Raw genomic sequence first — 16,830 nt, forward strand, 5'->3', positions numbered from 1 at the left:
TTCATATGAACCCTTTGTTCTACTTTTTGTCATTGTCTGTTGTCTTTGGTATCTTCATATAGAATTAAAGTTTTTTTGGTTACATCAGTTAATATTTTTCCTTATTAGATTCTGGGTTTTGTGTTTTGATTAGAAAAACGTTTATATTCCAAGATTATAAAAATACTCATTTCTTGTAATACTTTCTTTTTTATTAAGCTCTTTAGTCCACCTGAAATTTACTTTACATATAGGATAAATATTCTAAATGATTTAAAACACCATCTTTTTATCACTGATTTAAAGTGCTACATTATCATGAACAGAAATTCCACTTTTACGTGGTTTCTGTCTTTAAGTATTCTGTTCAAAGGATCTGCCTTGTGCAACACCATCCCACAGCTTTATCTATTCTGATGTCGGCAAGACAAATGTCATTTCATTTTTTCCCCCACAGGGTTTTAAAATTTAATCTATAAAAATAACAATCTATTGTTCAAGTAAGATTAGTACAGCGATACCACAGTTACAGATGTTATACATTAATAAGCAACTATTAATATTGTCTCCTCTTGGAAGCTCAAAATTCTCTGTATTACATACATTTCAAGATAAAAGAGTAACTAAGAGGGGATTATTATAAAAGAGTAAATAAAATCTTACAAATTAAAGCAAACTTCAAAATTAAAGAAGATACCACAGAAGAGCTCACATTTTAAAAAAGCCCCTGATACTAAGATGAAAAACCTTTCTATGGAAAAATTATTTAATTTAATTAATTGGTGTGACATTTCATTATGGCTATCACTTAGTTTCGGGTAGATCTTAAGAAATCACAGGGATCTGGTAATCGTATTTAAGCGTCAGTTGTCAAGGTTCCTAAGGCAGCAAAACTAGTCCAGAGAGGACCCCAGCGTCCTGCGGGTTTGGTTTCGTCTCTAAGCAAGTCACTGGACACACAGGAGGCACGGACACAGAGTACACGCGCATCTCGCTGGCAGGGGGCGCAGGGGGCATCTTGTGAGAGGCCATGTTTCAGGGGAAGCTCTGCGCGTCATACGGCACAGAGAGGGCGCGCTCGGGAGCAGGATGCTGGCACCTAACCCGGAGAAGCTCAGTTCTGATCGTGATTCATAAACACATTTTATACGAATGGCGGAACTCCTAAGTTGGTGGCATATACAGAGAAACCCTTACAGGGAGAGTCAAATGAGTCACCTGATTTCTAAATGTATTGCTCTGTGGTTTATTTTGTAATTTATTACTAGTAAGAGACACAACGGGGTGAGACTTGGACTGTTCTCACTGAATCATTCTAAAAACAGCACCAAAACAAAACCATGTCTAAGGGAAACAAATGAATCCTTTCCCAAAGATACAGAAATACCATCCAGCAGTCAGCCTGGTGCACTATTGGTACAATCACCTGTTAACAACTGTTACTGCCTGATATGGAAGCTATTGTAAATATATCCAGTAGAGAGCATCACATTCATAACGTTTTTTTCATTGCAATAAATGTATCTTTCTACAATAATTATAAATTACGGCTGCTATGTAATTCCGTATTATAACCAACAGGTGAGGTATAGAGAAAATACTTCAGCAGATACCTTTTTTATTATAGAAAGATTTTTGACTTGATTTCATATATATTCCTCAGTATTACTTACGTCTCCAAAGAGGATGCCTATCTTGCCTAAAATCGAGTACTTTTTAGAACAAGTAATTTTTTTTTTTGTACAATTAAAAATGAAATAAGCATGTAAGCTCCTCATAGCATGGTTTACTTGGAACATAGCAATCTCCTAGCATTTATAATACAAAGGCTGTTCCCAAGCCTTGTTCTTACTGTTCCTTCCTAAACAGTTTACATGTCAGGCATAGAGTGAACACCTTATATGTTTTTTTATCATATAAATAAAAACTTGTAATAATATATGGGGTTTATAGATAAGTGTAAAGGGTTGGGACCGGGTGGGACTCAAACTCAGGTCTGACGGACTCCGAGCTAGCGCTCTTATCTCTAGTGCAGTGCTGCCTCCTTCTGTGCCAAAAATATTATACATTTTCCTCAACATTATTTAATATATAATCCTTTTATGAATGGAAATAGTCTTAATGCAAAACTTGTGAAAACAGTTCTATTTTGAAAGTAAACATTTTAATTTCGACACGCCAGAGTACTGACACAGTTGTTAGCAACACAGCACGCACACAGGAAGCCTCTCCTGGTATATCGGAATGTATCCATTTCTAACCCTGTGGTTTAAACAACCAACACAGACAGAGAAGTAAAAGTTCAGTTTACCCTATGAAAACCAGGTTTTCCTATGCAAAATCCTATACACGAGGTCTGTCTGGAAGAAGCCCAGCCATTGTTAATACAATGAGAACGGTGTGTGTGACATTGATGTACCTGGCAACTAAGGAGCGTGGACTGGAATGCGCATGTGTGAACAATGATGACTTTACTAGTCAGTGGGAGTGGTAGACACCATTGAGTGAGCATGTGTACTGTGTGGCCATCACATTCAAAATGACTGAGAGAGTAGGGCAATGAGTAGGCATCAAATTTTGTGTTAAGCCTGAACATTCCTCTGTGGAAACTATTCAGGTGACTCAGAAGGTCGAAGCTATGGGCAGCTGGTGATTGGCAGTTTTATCACGACAACACACCTGCACATGCATCATGTCTCGTGCAGAGTGTTTTTGCAAAACATCAAATCACCTGGGTAACTCAGCCCCCCTAACAGCCCAGATTTGGCACCCTACGACTTCTGGCTTTTCCCAAAACTAAAATCGCCTTTGAAAGGGAAGAGATTTCAGACTGATGAGATTCAGGGAAATATGATGGGGCAGCTGATGGCGATTGGGAGAACTGCGTGAGGTCCCAAGGTGCCTACTTTGAAAGGGACTGAGGTGTCATTGTCCTACATAAAATGTTTGCTATGTCTTCTATCTTCTTCAATAAATGTCTCTAGTTTTCATATGACATGGCTGGATACCTTCTGTACAGACCTCATATATACAATGAAACCTTGATGGAATACAATGTTTTCTCACATTTTTATAATTTTATATAAATTATCACGTAATCTAGAAATATTTATTTTACCTTAAGCATAATTATTCCTTTTTGAAAATGATTTCTAAAGGAAATGACTAAATCTAAAAACTTCAAAGCATGTAAATGTGTAACATTTATTTTTGGTAACCAGTTTGGTTTTATGTGATCTTCCTTAACCTACTCAACCTACCAAAAATGCCACAGAACATGAAGCTTTTAAAATTTAATTAAACTAGTGTTCTAATCCCTGGAACAAAGACCCAATTGTCACGCATGCAGGAGAGACAATGGCTGGAAAAACCTGGTTCTTTTCCTCCTGTCCTTAATAAGAGCAGTCAAAGAAGGATTCTCTCTCTTTGCAGTGATGGTGCGTTTCTTAAAAACTGTGTGACACTGAACTAGAATGGCAGAAGGAAAAGCAGTCACCATAATTAGTATCCACAGGAACTTGAAGAGATAAGATCATGATAAAAACTAAAAATTGGACTGTTGAAAATATCTCAAGGCCAGTCAAGGACTTGGGTCTGCTGCATGGGCAACAGCAGACCCTCCATATCACCCTGCCCAGGCTCTGTAGCTTCAGCTTCACTGGAGAGGACACTCCAGCGTCATCGCAAGATGTCGATTCAACACGGGAGGAGACAGATACCATGTCACTCCCGAGTCGGACTGCACAGCCATTCTCGGCGGTGCAGATAGACTCTTAAGAAGCTACACCATCGTCTCTCGAGACGGACGGCTGCCGACGACGACGACGAGTCAAGGACTAGCAATTCAGGGAGAGCAAGGGAATTAAATTTAAGTGGGTTATAGATAATCATACATTTGTGTGGCAGGCCCTGGATTAGAAGCCATGGCTTTAGTTTTGTTTCTTTTTAAATTGAATTTATTGTGGTTACATTGGTTAATAAAAATATAGATTTAAGGGGTATGATTTTATAATATATCACCTGTATATTGTATTGTGTGTTCATCATCCTCCCAAGTCATGTCTCTACATCACCATTTATCCCCCCTTTATACTCTTCTACCTCACCCTTCTGGTAATGAGGTTTATTTTTGCTTAATCCCTTTTTATATATCCCAACTGACTTCTATGCGAAGATCTTAAGTTAGTCACTCATATTGTGGAGAAAATTTTTAGATCTTTATAATTGATATTTCAATAGTTTATTGTTTCAGGCTGTTGATAAATTTCTTCCTCTTCCTCTTTTCCTTCTGGCATCCCTATGACTCAGATGTTGGTCCTCGTCGTCGGCAGCCGTCCGTCTCGAGAGACGATGGTGTAGCTTCTTAAGAGTCTATCTGCACCGCCGAGAATGGCTGTGCAGTCCAACTCGGGAGTGACACGGTATCTGTCTCCTCCCGTGTTGAATCGACATCTTGTGATGACACTGGAGTGTCCTCTCCAGTGAAGCTGAAGCTACAGAGCCTGGGCAGGGTGATATGGAGGGTCTGCTGTTGCCCATGCAGATGGGTCAGATGTTGGTATGTTTGGAGATTTCCCAGAGGGTCCTTATACTCTCGTTTTTTTGAATTATTTTTTCTTCTTGTTGTTCTGGCTGAATACTTATTTCTTCCTTATGTACCAAATCATTGATTTGAAGCTCAGCTTCCTCTTCTTCACTGTTGGTTCCCTGCAGATTTTTCTTTATTTTACTTAGTGTAGCCTTCATTGCTCCCCTTATGTTGCTGCTGTACTCACTGAGTTCTCTGAGCATCCTGATCACCAGTGTTTTGAACTCTGCATCTCATAGGTTGGTTATCTCTGTTTTGTTTAGCTCTTTTTCTGGGGTTTTGTTCTTTTCTTCATTTGGGCCATGTTTCTTTGTCTCCTCAACTTGGCAGCCCCCCTGTGTTTGTTTCTGTGTATGAAGTAGAGCTGCTTTGACTCCCTTAGTAGTGTGGCCTACTGTAGAAAAGGCACCTGTACATTGTGAGGCAGGGCCTTAGGTGTTTGCCAGGGCAGGGCATCATGCTTCACTGCTTTGTGGCTCTGTGTGTAGGGAGGGCTCAGAGAGGGGACAGTGCTGCTGCCTGGCTTCTGGAGGTTTGATTGGCACCTGCCCTGTTTCCAGTCACTTTGCCCACTTCCCATATGCAATGGCACGCTTCCAGCTGAATCCCAGAGTGGGCGGGTTTGTGTACGTTCTAAGACTGTGCGGGTCCTTTAAGCGGAGTCTCCTGACATCTGGCAGTTTCTTCCTCTGCCTCAACCCCCACCGGTTTTTACAGCTGGAAGTTATGGGGATTTATCTTCCCAATGCGGGAACCCTAGGCTGTGTGGTCTGGTCTTGGGCTGGGATTGCTCACTCCTAAGGCAGCCCTCCTGATTTTTGTCCACCACTTGTGAATGCAGGACCACCCATGCAAAAAACAAACAAACAAACAAACAAAAAAACTGAATAAATAGTCCTGGCCACATTGCTTGTGTAATAGTTTCTCCTCCTAAAGTATGATTATGAAAAGTACTGAGTTTTAAAAGTCATTTCACTCAATCATAGTGGCTACACCCTGAACTATGCATTTCTTTATCATCAACAGTTTTCAGAATATTTCTTAGAATGAACAGCCCTTAAAAGTTTGTAAGATGAAAAACAAGTTTCACCATAAGGCAGTGCTTATAAGTTTAGGAATTCCAGTCTCTTAGTGATGTAGCATCTTAAAGAGTGGGGCACATTATACTTTATGTTTCATAAGTTCAAATAAACGTATGTCGAAAACTAAAATTCTGCAGAAAGAATCAAAGTTGGAAGGAGAGTTTGGTCTAGAAAAAAAGAAGATTGATGACATCACCGGCTTTCATTCACTCACTCATTCATTAATTCTTTCCACAAATATGTTCCGAGAATGTACTAGGGCTGGACCTTCTTTTAGGGCCTAGGGACCAAGGCTCTGGGGGAGAACACAAGGGACAAGTTACTTTCTGGAGCTGATATTCTCATGGGGAAGAAAGGTAATAAAAAATGTAAGTAAAGAAATATAAAATGCAATCACTAACACTGCTGAGTGCTCTAGGAAAAACAGAAGTGGATAATGGGACAGAAAAACTTCGGGGCAAGGCTTGTCTGATGCCTCTTGGTGTTTCTAGAATTTGACAGACTGCTTAGAAAAGAGTGGTTGCTCAGATATCTGTTATATTAATTCAAGTGAGATTTTAGGTATCTGCTTTTTGATTAATTAAACTTATTGGGGTGACACTGATTTACAGGATCATATAGGCTGGTATCTGTTTTTATTTCTGGAAATACTTGCATAAATCTGCAAATCGAGGTATTAAACACTTTAAATTGCAAGGTGTAATCCTGGACTTAATAGAATGAAGAGGCAGAGAGCCAAAATGCTAATAACCCTGCTGAATACTTGTAAACGTGTCCGAATCCAAGGAAATGTGAATATTTTTAGTTCAAGTTTACTAATACAATAAAGCAAGTGTGTAAAATATTAATGGGCTTCTCTTATTGCAGACTTAATATATGTAATTTTAATATTCTACATGTTGTTTTTAATACAATGATAATGTAAAATTAAACTTAGTCATTTTTTTTTTCCTGAGAACTATGAAAAAATCAAATATAATGGGACCCACAAAGGGGTGGTATTGCCTTTCTCTTAAACTTGATGTAAAATATCTGCCAATTGACAAATGCTTTGCTGAGTAGATTTATAGTTTCTAGTCATCAAAGCAGGGTGACTGATGAAAAAGCTAAGCTAGAAAATGGGATGCCAAATCTCCACAGGACATCTTCAGTCCTTCAATAAGCAAGAAGTACACGTACAAATTCTGCTACATTTTTCAAGATGTTTTGAAGATCTCAGCCAATATGACAGAAAGTTTTTCATCTTCCATTTCTACTGTGATACAAATAAATCAAAGTTAGGCACTTCTGGTCCATTAGAATAATGTATCCTTATATCCTAGGCTAGGATGCTACACCATGAGTTGCTTCAGGCTAGTAGAGTTGTTTCTCAAGGTTACCTTGATTCCGTTTTGAGGCCCTAGCTAGAGAGCAGTCAGTTTCCCTTCCTGAGCAGCTGATGAAACTCACCCGCCCAGCCATGGCCCTTCCTGCGCTCTCACACGCCCATGGCGACGGCCCCCGGTCGGACAGCGGACAGCCAGGGACAGTCTCCATGCCTCCGAGCCCCCCGAAATCATCCCAGTTAGCCGATCCTACACCTGTTCTCCCTGCCTCATTCCTTCCAGCGGAAACCACAAGAAAGGCGCCTGCTGCTGTCCCCCGACGCCCTCTGCCTGTGATGAGCCCCGGCTCCCCCTGCCCGGCCCTGTGCCGTGTGCTGTGCTCATCCCGGGGCCTTGGGTCAGAACCTGGAACACTCCTGCTGGTCCCTCTCTCTCCATCGGCCTCTGGCCTCACTACGTCTCGCTCAAGGTGACAGGCTTAAAACACAAGGGTAGAGAGCATATTTCTTTTAGTTAAGAGATAATACTAAATCAACTGCTAATGCTTCTTAATTAGAAGTAATGTGTTGTATAATAAGTGCAACATTGATTCTAATGACCCTGATGTTAATTCCCCACAACAGTTCCAACTGATGTATTTTGTAGCTAGCGTGGATTTCAACTCCCAGGACGCCGTAACCGACCACAGACGCATGTACTCTCCGTGTAGGAAACATTACCCAAAGCCGAGTTTTCACCAGGATATATTACTACCAATTGCTGTGTTACATGCGGCGGGATATTTTTAAAGGGTATGTCTGGATCCACGAAAGGGATATGAGGTTATTCAGATTACGCAATCCCTTAGAAACCCCACAACAGTTCAAACACACGAGAGATGAAAAAACAGCAAAACGTTCGGAGGGAGGTTTGAAGGAGAGCCCGTGATGAGAAAAAGCGGCCGACCGCCGGGGCACCGGTAACCCCTGCTCCCTGGGCGCCCGCTGCCACTCCGTAGGCCTTGGTTCTGGCCTGCTGACCCTTTACGTCTGGGCCTATCAACTTTGCTCACAGCCCTCACTCGGCACAAAAGCTCAAGTTCTTCTGCGCAGGGGCCTGCAAACGTTCTCTGAAAGGGCCAGGGAGCAAACATTTCAGTCTTTGCAGGACAGACAGGGTCTGCTGCGGCTATAGAACATTATTATCACACTAGACGCACATGGAAAGAGTACTAACATTCTAAACTGCCACGTCCAGCAAAAATCACAGTTTGTGGAATACGCATAAAGTTCGCAAAAAAGGTACAATATCAGTGTTGGTTTATAATGCTTCATTTTTCTATAGGAAGTCAATCAATATTTTCTGAATAAAAAAATATAAGGACAAGAACAGCATTATAATTTTTACGAAAAGATCGTGCCACGGACCTTCAACTGGAGGTCCGTTTCGTCTGTAAAATGCATCCCCCAACGGACTTACTTCAGACTACTGACTCTCATTTCGGCACTCTCCGTAAGCTTCTTCGTTTCTTCCTTCCACCTACTGGCCGCCTTCTGCTGAGCCGCTAGGAGGTGCCTCAGTTCAACAGTGGAGCTGCGATTGCTGTCCTCCATCTCTCTCAGCTGAGCTTCAAACCCGTGTTCCTTTATTGAAAACTCATGCTCCATGGTACTGATCTAGGGAACAAAAGGAACACAGCACCTTCCTTTTCTTTTCTGTTATTCTCAGGGATATACCGAGCAATGACACACACAAAAGGCAGCATTCAGTGTGCTGCCTGCGGCACGTAGATGTTTGGATGAGAAATCCGTATAAAAATTAAGTTTACAGTTTGTCTCCGTCACAAATGAAAACATTCTGTATTCCAGTAAACACTCAGGGAAACCAGAATTATGATGAATGACAGATCTCTGTAACTTTCCCCAACTCCTTAAAATGCCGGCAGTAAAAAGTCTACTCCGCGAGATAACACTGCTCCCACCGCTTACTCTCACATCGGTTGCCATAATCCATAAAAAAACGTTCATGCTCTCGGTCACTGCGCTGGGTTTTTACTCAGGTCATTGAACATTTCTGTTTTGTTTTTGCTGGTTTATTATAAAGGATACGACTCGGGAACAGCCAGGCAGAAGAGCTCCACGGGGCCAGGTGCGGCGTGTAGGGGCGGTGAGCTGGCACCCCCTCTCCAAGTGCCCCTGCCCCCCACCCGTACCCTGACGTGTGTACCCACAACTCAGGGGCTCCTCCAGAGGGTCTTTCAAAGGGCTTTATGAAGTCAAAGAATATTATGTATAGGAATTCCTTTAACATTTCAGTTATAGTGTAAGTTTCTCTTTTTCTTTTCCTTTTTTTTTTTTCAGGAAAAGAGACCGTAATAGTAATTTTGAGAATCTCATGTGGAAGTTAAGTTCCGTATATTTCTAGGCAATGTATTCACTACGTATAGTAAAGACACTGTAATGCAGAATGAGCACGCAGTCAGTGTTCTTGGGATGCCCTGGACGTCTTCCCCACTGGGACCCGGGAGAGAATGAAGCCTCAGCACCCTGCGGGAGGGAATGAGTCACCTCCTCTGAAGGCAGGAGAAGGAAACTACCTATCACCGTCCTTGGGGCACCTACGGGGACAATTTCCGAGGTGCACTCTCAGGACACCTTTATCTTGCGACCCTAAAGAAATCCTATAAACAATAACTACCTTGTGGCATTTTAAAGTCATGTGCTTTAGAAATGGTCATAGCTGGCATGGCGTCCAGTAACCCATCAAACATGGTGACTTTGAAACTCAAAGAAGCATGACCAAGGGAGCCGATTTTATCCATTCAAAAGACACCAACGAAAACCCAGCAACAGCAGAGTCCGTGGCGTGGGCATCAACTGCCAGCAGCCTGCCCTCGCCACCCCGCGGAACGCAACGTGCTTCCTCAACACTGACAGTCTGCTCTCCCAAATAGTCCACAAGAAGACATTTAAGACGTTATGATACAGGTACTGGAAAACAATACCGATTTCTTGGTTTCGTATTGCATTACTGCTGAGCAAGCCTCTTGAGGCTGCTTGACTCCTGCTATTTTAGTAATTTTTGAATGATTAGATTCTGAACATTTAATTTGAATATGCTCCCCTGCTTCCCTGACTTAGCCTCCACTTCCTCTGGAGAAGCTGTGGTTCTGGTATCTTAGGTGGAATGGGCTCTTTGTTTCTCTCACATGTATATTAAGAAATAACCTCCCGCCTACCCAGTTAGGCCCCCACTGCCACCTGGAAAGCCCGGTGCTCTCGGGTCCTTCCCCACAGCCCGGGCCCTGCCTACTTCCACAAGCTCGTGTCGGGCTGCTGGTGCCCCTCTCGCTCCACTGCGGTCATGCCTCTCATCCTCAGGTCCTCTCACATGTGCCCTTGGCCTGGAAAAACCTTTCCCCTTCCTCTGATGTCAGTCACGTCTAGTGAGTTCAGCTCAGCTGTAGCTTGTGAGGGCAATTCTCTCTCTACCTGGACAAAGTTGGGTCGCTCTGTGGAAGCTCACAGTTCTCACGTGTTCCCTGAAAAGCGTTCATTAGTTTGTAAGATGTTTTAAGTCTGCCCACCTCCATGCAAATTAGAAGTTTTTAAGGGTGGGGACCACGCCTTTTTTGTTTACGATTGTATCTTCAGGGCCCGAAATATAGTAAAGGTGTCAAAACACAACTGTAGAATTAATACTTGCTGGCGTTTCCGTGTCTACGTTCAGTCTTTAAAAAGCCCCAGGTCCTGTAGTGGATATGATTCCGATTGCTAACCTGGATGGGTCCACAGGGGTGGGGAAGGCTAAGGGCCACGACCGCCAGGCCTCCTATAAATGAAAGCCCCGCTGATGGTGGGATTCAGAATGCTGGGTGGGAAAAAAGGATTCACGGCCTTCCCCCTGGCCCTTTGTGGCCTTCACAGCAGAGATACCAAGTGCTCTTATCTGTTGGGGGTGTAGCCAGGACTATTTGGCACGTGTATGTCCAACTTCACAACATACTGCCCAATGGTGGCTCTACCAATTTATGGTCCCCAAAGGGTCATGTGAAAGTTCCAGTTGCTTTACAACTCTGTCAACGCTTTGATAGTTTTTAAATCTTATCCATTCCGGTAGGTATGTGATGGTACTTCATTGTATTTTAGCTACATTTCCGTAATAAATAATGAAGTTGAAAATTTTTTCATATATGCTCCTTTATGAAGTGCCTGTTTAAGTCTTGCCCGTTTATGGCAACAGGATGTCTGTTATTTCCTTATTAACTTTTTTCCTTATTTATAATTTCCTTATAAATTGACATGAGTTTTTATATTCTGAATATAACTCCCCTTTTTTGGTTGTATTGAAAGTATTACAATACTGTCTTCCACGTCTCATTTTCTTGATGTCTTCTGATATCATTCATTAATTTTAATGAAATCCGATTCATCTATGTTTTCATTATGATCATCGCTTTGTGTTCGACTTTAAAAATTCTTTCTTACTCACGGACATGAAGATTTTTCTCCTTGAAGCTTCACGGTTTTATATTTTGCATTTAGGTCTACAAGGCAACTCAAATTAATTCGCATGTATGCTAAGATATAAGGGTCAACTATTCTGAAAATAGCATCATTTATGGTAAAGATAATTCTTTCCCTAATGAAGTGGAGGGGTGTCTTTATTATAAATGGGGTGATTATGGAAAATTGGCTTGGTCCTGGCCTGTTTTGGTCCCCTGAACAAGCTGATGATTGCCTTGTCGATTACACATTTTTGGTCACTGCAGCTTTATATAAACTCTTACTGTCTCGTAGGACACGTCTTCCCTTGCTGTCCAGAGATCTGCCACTGACTAAAGCGTGACGTACCAACTCTTTTCCAGAGGTCAAGGTTTTATCAGTAACCGCAGTGGCTAATACTTGTCACAGCAGGCATGCGATAAATACGTGCTGATACCAATTTGGGGGAATACAACTGTTCATGAGTCTCCAAAATAACAGCATGAACGCCACTTTTCACAAGTCTCACTGGACGGGAGAGGCGGGCACCGCGCTGATGGTAATACCTGTGCTTCCTGAAACCCCTGAAACAGATGGTCACGCTTCTGTTGCTAACGCACATAGGCACTACAGAAGGGAGAAGGGAGAGGGAGCGTAGGGCAGCTGTTCCGGGAGGAGCCTTTGCCCCTCGTCTTCTTCCTGGCGTGGGATTTCTGGGCCACCGAGGAGCAGTCCTCAGGGCAGCGAAGTGGCATCCCCTGGACAGCCACCTTGAGAGCTCAGTTCTCGAGGGGCTAGTACGGAGGGCGAGAGAGGCAGTCTATAAAGTTATCTACCCTAGGGTTGTGCTGGCAGGCACTGCTTGGATTGCTTTGGCAGGAATATCAGCGTACTTCAAGGTCGGAAAAAAATTTATATGTGTGTGGACAGTGAAAGCAATCATTTTCAAGTACGCTCGCCAAGTTCTACAATACAGAAAACAACGGTTCATGCTCTGCATGGTGGGTTAGAGCCACCTGATGAGACGGCAAAAAAAAAAAAAAAAGCCTTAAAATGTTTACTAGGTCTCTAAATATTCTCTATATCTGGATTTTCACAAGTACATATTTCTCTCTGAAGAGTCTTGAAAATACCTTTAATTTGGCTTTTTTTTGAGCCTCAAGAGCAATCTTTCTTAAATCCTCCGTCGCCTTCTGTAACTGCTCATTTTCTTGCTGAAGTTTTAGCCTTTGTTCACTGACTAATCCACAGTTTTCTCTCTCAGACTCCAAGACACTTTGAAGCTTCTGAATCATTTCTTGGCAACGTGATATCTCTTCCGAGGAGCTGATTAAGAAAAAAAGAAAAGAGACGTAAACTTCAAGTACAGACTTTGTTTCTGTGCTGAGCCGTTTCTTGTCACTGCAGATTTGACCGTGGGGCGGCACAGTGTTATCTTGTGCCGGGAAAATACATCCAATTTATCTGTCTTAACTAGGGAGAGACAAATCGAACTGTTACCAGTCACCTAGAAAAGGAACATGAAACTTCTTTCAAATTTTTGCTAACAGTAAGAGTCACTGTGTACACAGGACTTCAAGGGGACAAACCGAAGCTAATGGCAGGAAAGGTGAAGTGGGTAATAATCAAAACTCCTTCATTTCATCCATCAGTGCCATAGAAAGACATTAGCTGACCATGGCAGTAAATTATAATAAGACCTAGCTCATCGGTTCCTGTCCTGTGTCTTAGAAATGGTTTTTATAAACCTCTAGTTCCATAAATGTCTTATTTAACCATAGTTTAAATAGATTCTACTTTTTGAACTTTCTCTGCCATAAATTACCGGGTGACAACCTCCAAACATGTATATTGCTACTTTTTATTCTTCTCGTTCTACATCTCTCTCTTTTCAATCCCAGGTAGCCAAGTGCTGTGAACATTCCCTGGTCAACACGAGGCCCGCGTTTCCCATTAATACTTGTAGATCTTTTTTCTTCTATTGCAACCTTGGCTGATAAAGTTCTTACTGAAATGATGGATCTAGCCAATGGTAACCAAAGGGTGCTAAAATCAGAAAGCCGCTAAGATCAGAAACAACCACATAGTGGGTGCTTCCAAACAGAAGTCCAAAATGTTACCGTCTATGAAAAAATCTTACAAAAAGATAAAAGCTGGATCAGATCAAGGCTCCTGACTCGATTCCTACTTTTTGTAGGAACTACAAGGCACAGAGAAACAAGGTAAATGATACCCCGTATGCGCATCCTATTTAACTGCCAGAAAGGAGAAATTTAAAGTAAAATGATAAAGTACTATTAAATCTTTTCTTCCTGAAGAAATTAGTCTTCTGAAATAATTTTGAAAAAGAAAAAAACAAAACAAAACAAAACACCTCTTTGGTGTTAAAAGTCTTTTTTTTTTTTTTTTTTAACATAAGATATAATTATTAGCACTATAAAAAAAAGTAAAGACGCTGCCAAAAATTAAATGCAGTCTGACAATGTTATCACAGAAAAACCTAAAGAATGCCTTACTTTATTTCAAGTTGTTTTATTTTATTTTCTGCTGTCTTAAGTCTTAGCTGAAGATCATCTTTTGAACGCTCTGCAGCCAGGCATCTTTGGTGCATTTCTTCCAGTTTTCTGTAATGACTTTCATTTCCTCTGCCTTCACGGTAAATCTGTGGAAGAGGCTTATATGTATATTACCTTACAGAAGAAAGTTGTCTGAGAAATTACAGGTTTAGAAACTGAAATTAATGATGAGAAATCAAAACCCATGATTATGCGTTCATCTGTTTTCACTGTAACATACTAAAACATATTAATAATTAATCTGGTTGTTTTACATTTACAAGATACATGTACCATGCTAAAAACTGATATATAAAATAATAACTGCTTATTTTGGAAATTATTCAGGCTCATTGTAAATTGTCCCAATAGTTTTAATATTTAAAAAAATGTAAAATAGCTGAAGTGAAAAGAAAAAGTACTCTAGATGTCACCATTTGAGAGATAACTGCTTTGATTCTTTGATGAAGATCCTACAAGTCAATTCTGTGTTCAAATATTCAAAAACAAAGATACAAACTGTGATGTGACGAGCAGAACTTTCTCAAAGCGACTCCCAAATCCCACTCCGTGTTCACTGGACAGTGAGCTAGCTGGGATACCCAGCACGAGTGGCTGTACCCAAGCCCAGCTTCCCGCGAGACCGGTCCTTCTCCCACAACACCGGGCTCTGACGCCCCGAGAAGCACAAGGTCTGCAGGCGCTGGGCAGCTCGCGTTTTCAGACAGACCCTACCCACACGAGCCTTCAAATCCAGGCTGCCTGGACAGGTGTCTTCCTCCACTGACAAGGCTGTTTTGTTCCTCCTGCTCTAGAAAACACGGGATACCAGCACAATGCCCTGCTACTGAAATAGCCCTCTCCTGCAGCCCAGCAGGTGACGGGCACACACCTGTCTGCGGGACAGGGGAGATCAGGGAGCTGTGCCTTCTCTACCTGTCGCCCTGTAACTTTTATAGTTCCCTAATAAAGCCTGTTCCTTAACCGAGGCTATGGGACAGGTGGCCATCTCAGTGGGGCCCACATGCTGGAACCAGGAAGGCGTCAACCCTGAAGGGCATGGGCGGCGTGTTACCAGATGGGCTGCTTCAAAAATTACTCTTTTTATGATTTGATGATGTTCTGATCTTTTTATGTCAATAACACAGATATATCACACGCTTTTTATGATATATAGCTCTTCTTTGAAAAAATCAAACTTTGACTCTGCCATTCACTATTTTTTAACACTGGGCAAGAATGGGCTGACTTAGATTTAGTCTCCCACTTTTCCTCAGGCCCTGGAAGAGTGAGGTATTTACTGCTGATAAAAAAAAGTTATCTAAGTAAGAAAAAATATTTAACTGCACTCCTTGCAATATTTTTTCTCAAATATCATTGTAGTAAATATTTTTCTTAACTATAAAATAAAATCTGTACTTCTGAAGGCAAAAATTACAGTAGTGTTATAATTTCCTGGTTCCATATACTTGTTATATTTGTAGATGGCCTAAACCCAGTAAGGGCTGGCGCAAAATTTAAAAAGAGCAGACAGACAAAATAAAATCTAGTATTGGGTTGAGGTTTAAGCAAGGAATATAGTTACTTCATAAAACGTATGCCTTTAAGTAAGAAGTTCAAATATCGTGGCCATTCTTCTTATAAAAAAATGTTTCCAGACAATATCAATATTTAAATGCAGACTCTGAATTTACTCCAAGCCAAGAAGAACACTCACCAGGAGACTACCTATAATACAGGGGTTGCTAGTAGGTAGTGGGATGGAAGTAGATTGCAATGTTGAGGGTCTGCAGCTGGGTTTTAGGCAATTATTTTTTCCTTTTTCTTTTTACCTTTTCTAGTTCTTCTTCCACTGCTTTTTTCTCCTTAATGACTCGCTCAATTTGGCCTTGTTTTTCGGCACACTCCTATAAATGCAAATCGTATTATAAATAAATGCAGTTGTAAATCCTTGGGAAAAAAGGAGGAGTAAAATGATTTGTTCACAATAGGAATCCCACAGTTACTCTGGCAGGACAGCAGGACCGTACTGATTAAAAAAGGAAACAAAACCAAAACAAACTGACAAACAAACTCAATCTTCAAGGAGCTCCCTGCCCCATGGACTCAGGGGTCACTTCCAGTACAAAATGCCAAGGAGCTCTAAGTGAACACACTGGGTGGGTGGTAGAGGCTGAAGGGGAGCAGGGAGAAAAATAAATAAATGAGATTCCTTTCTCCCACTACAGCTTTTCCTTTCATATACTCTTGTCACGGATTTTAAAAGGAAGCGGAGCACCCTGAGGGTGACCTGTGGACTCAAAGGAGCACAGGTATATACATTCTAACAGATTTAAGGCATTTTTTGCAAGAGCCAATGCAAATAAAACCAAAAGTAAAAACAATCATTGTACTGACTAGCTCTTCAGGTATTTATTTTTATCTGTTTACTTATTTTGGGGACTGGGCGTGGCTATTTCCTGCTAATTGTAAATTATGACTTGGATGACGCTCCTTTGCTGACAGGACACTGCTAATTAATCTTCAGTTACTTTTATCATGACTTTATCATAAATGTTATCAGTTTTTAAATTTTAAATTAAGCTTTTAAATCGTGACCCATAATTAATTCTGATCATAATGAAGATTAACCCTATATTACAAATCAAATGAGTAATCTAAATTTATAATATTTTAATAAGCTAGAACTAAGTGTATGAGAAATGAAACTTCAATGTTCCATATATGTTTATATAGTAAGTTGCTAATCTATGAAAAAGGTAGTTTTATGGTATGATTTCTCCCATGTTCATAACTCATCCTGTATAATTTTTTTAAAGACACTTAAAAAATAATCCT

At 41.1% G+C, this 16,830-nt stretch overlaps 1 protein-coding gene across 1 annotated transcript in view; it reads right to left on the reverse strand.

The window, feature by feature from the left end:
* The window catches only part of SCLT1 (sodium channel and clathrin linker 1), a 73,118-nt gene that overhangs the window by 13,811 nt on the left and 42,477 nt on the right, over positions 1-16,830 (reverse strand). The window contains exons 17-20 of the mRNA XM_090289046.1: positions 15,825-15,899; positions 13,954-14,099; positions 12,571-12,763; positions 8,433-8,629 (exon numbers count right to left, since the gene is read on the reverse strand). Coding sequence (XP_090145172.1) covers positions 8,433-8,629; positions 12,571-12,763; positions 13,954-14,099; positions 15,825-15,899 — 611 coding nt within the window. The remainder of the gene's footprint in view (positions 1-8,432; positions 8,630-12,570; positions 12,764-13,953; positions 14,100-15,824; positions 15,900-16,830) is intronic.

This window comes from Furipterus horrens, unplaced genomic scaffold (assembly GCF_987537825.1).
Source record: "Furipterus horrens unplaced genomic scaffold, mFurHor1.1.pri manual_scaffold_10, whole genome shotgun sequence".
NCBI lineage: Eukaryota > Metazoa > Chordata > Mammalia > Chiroptera > Furipteridae > Furipterus > Furipterus horrens.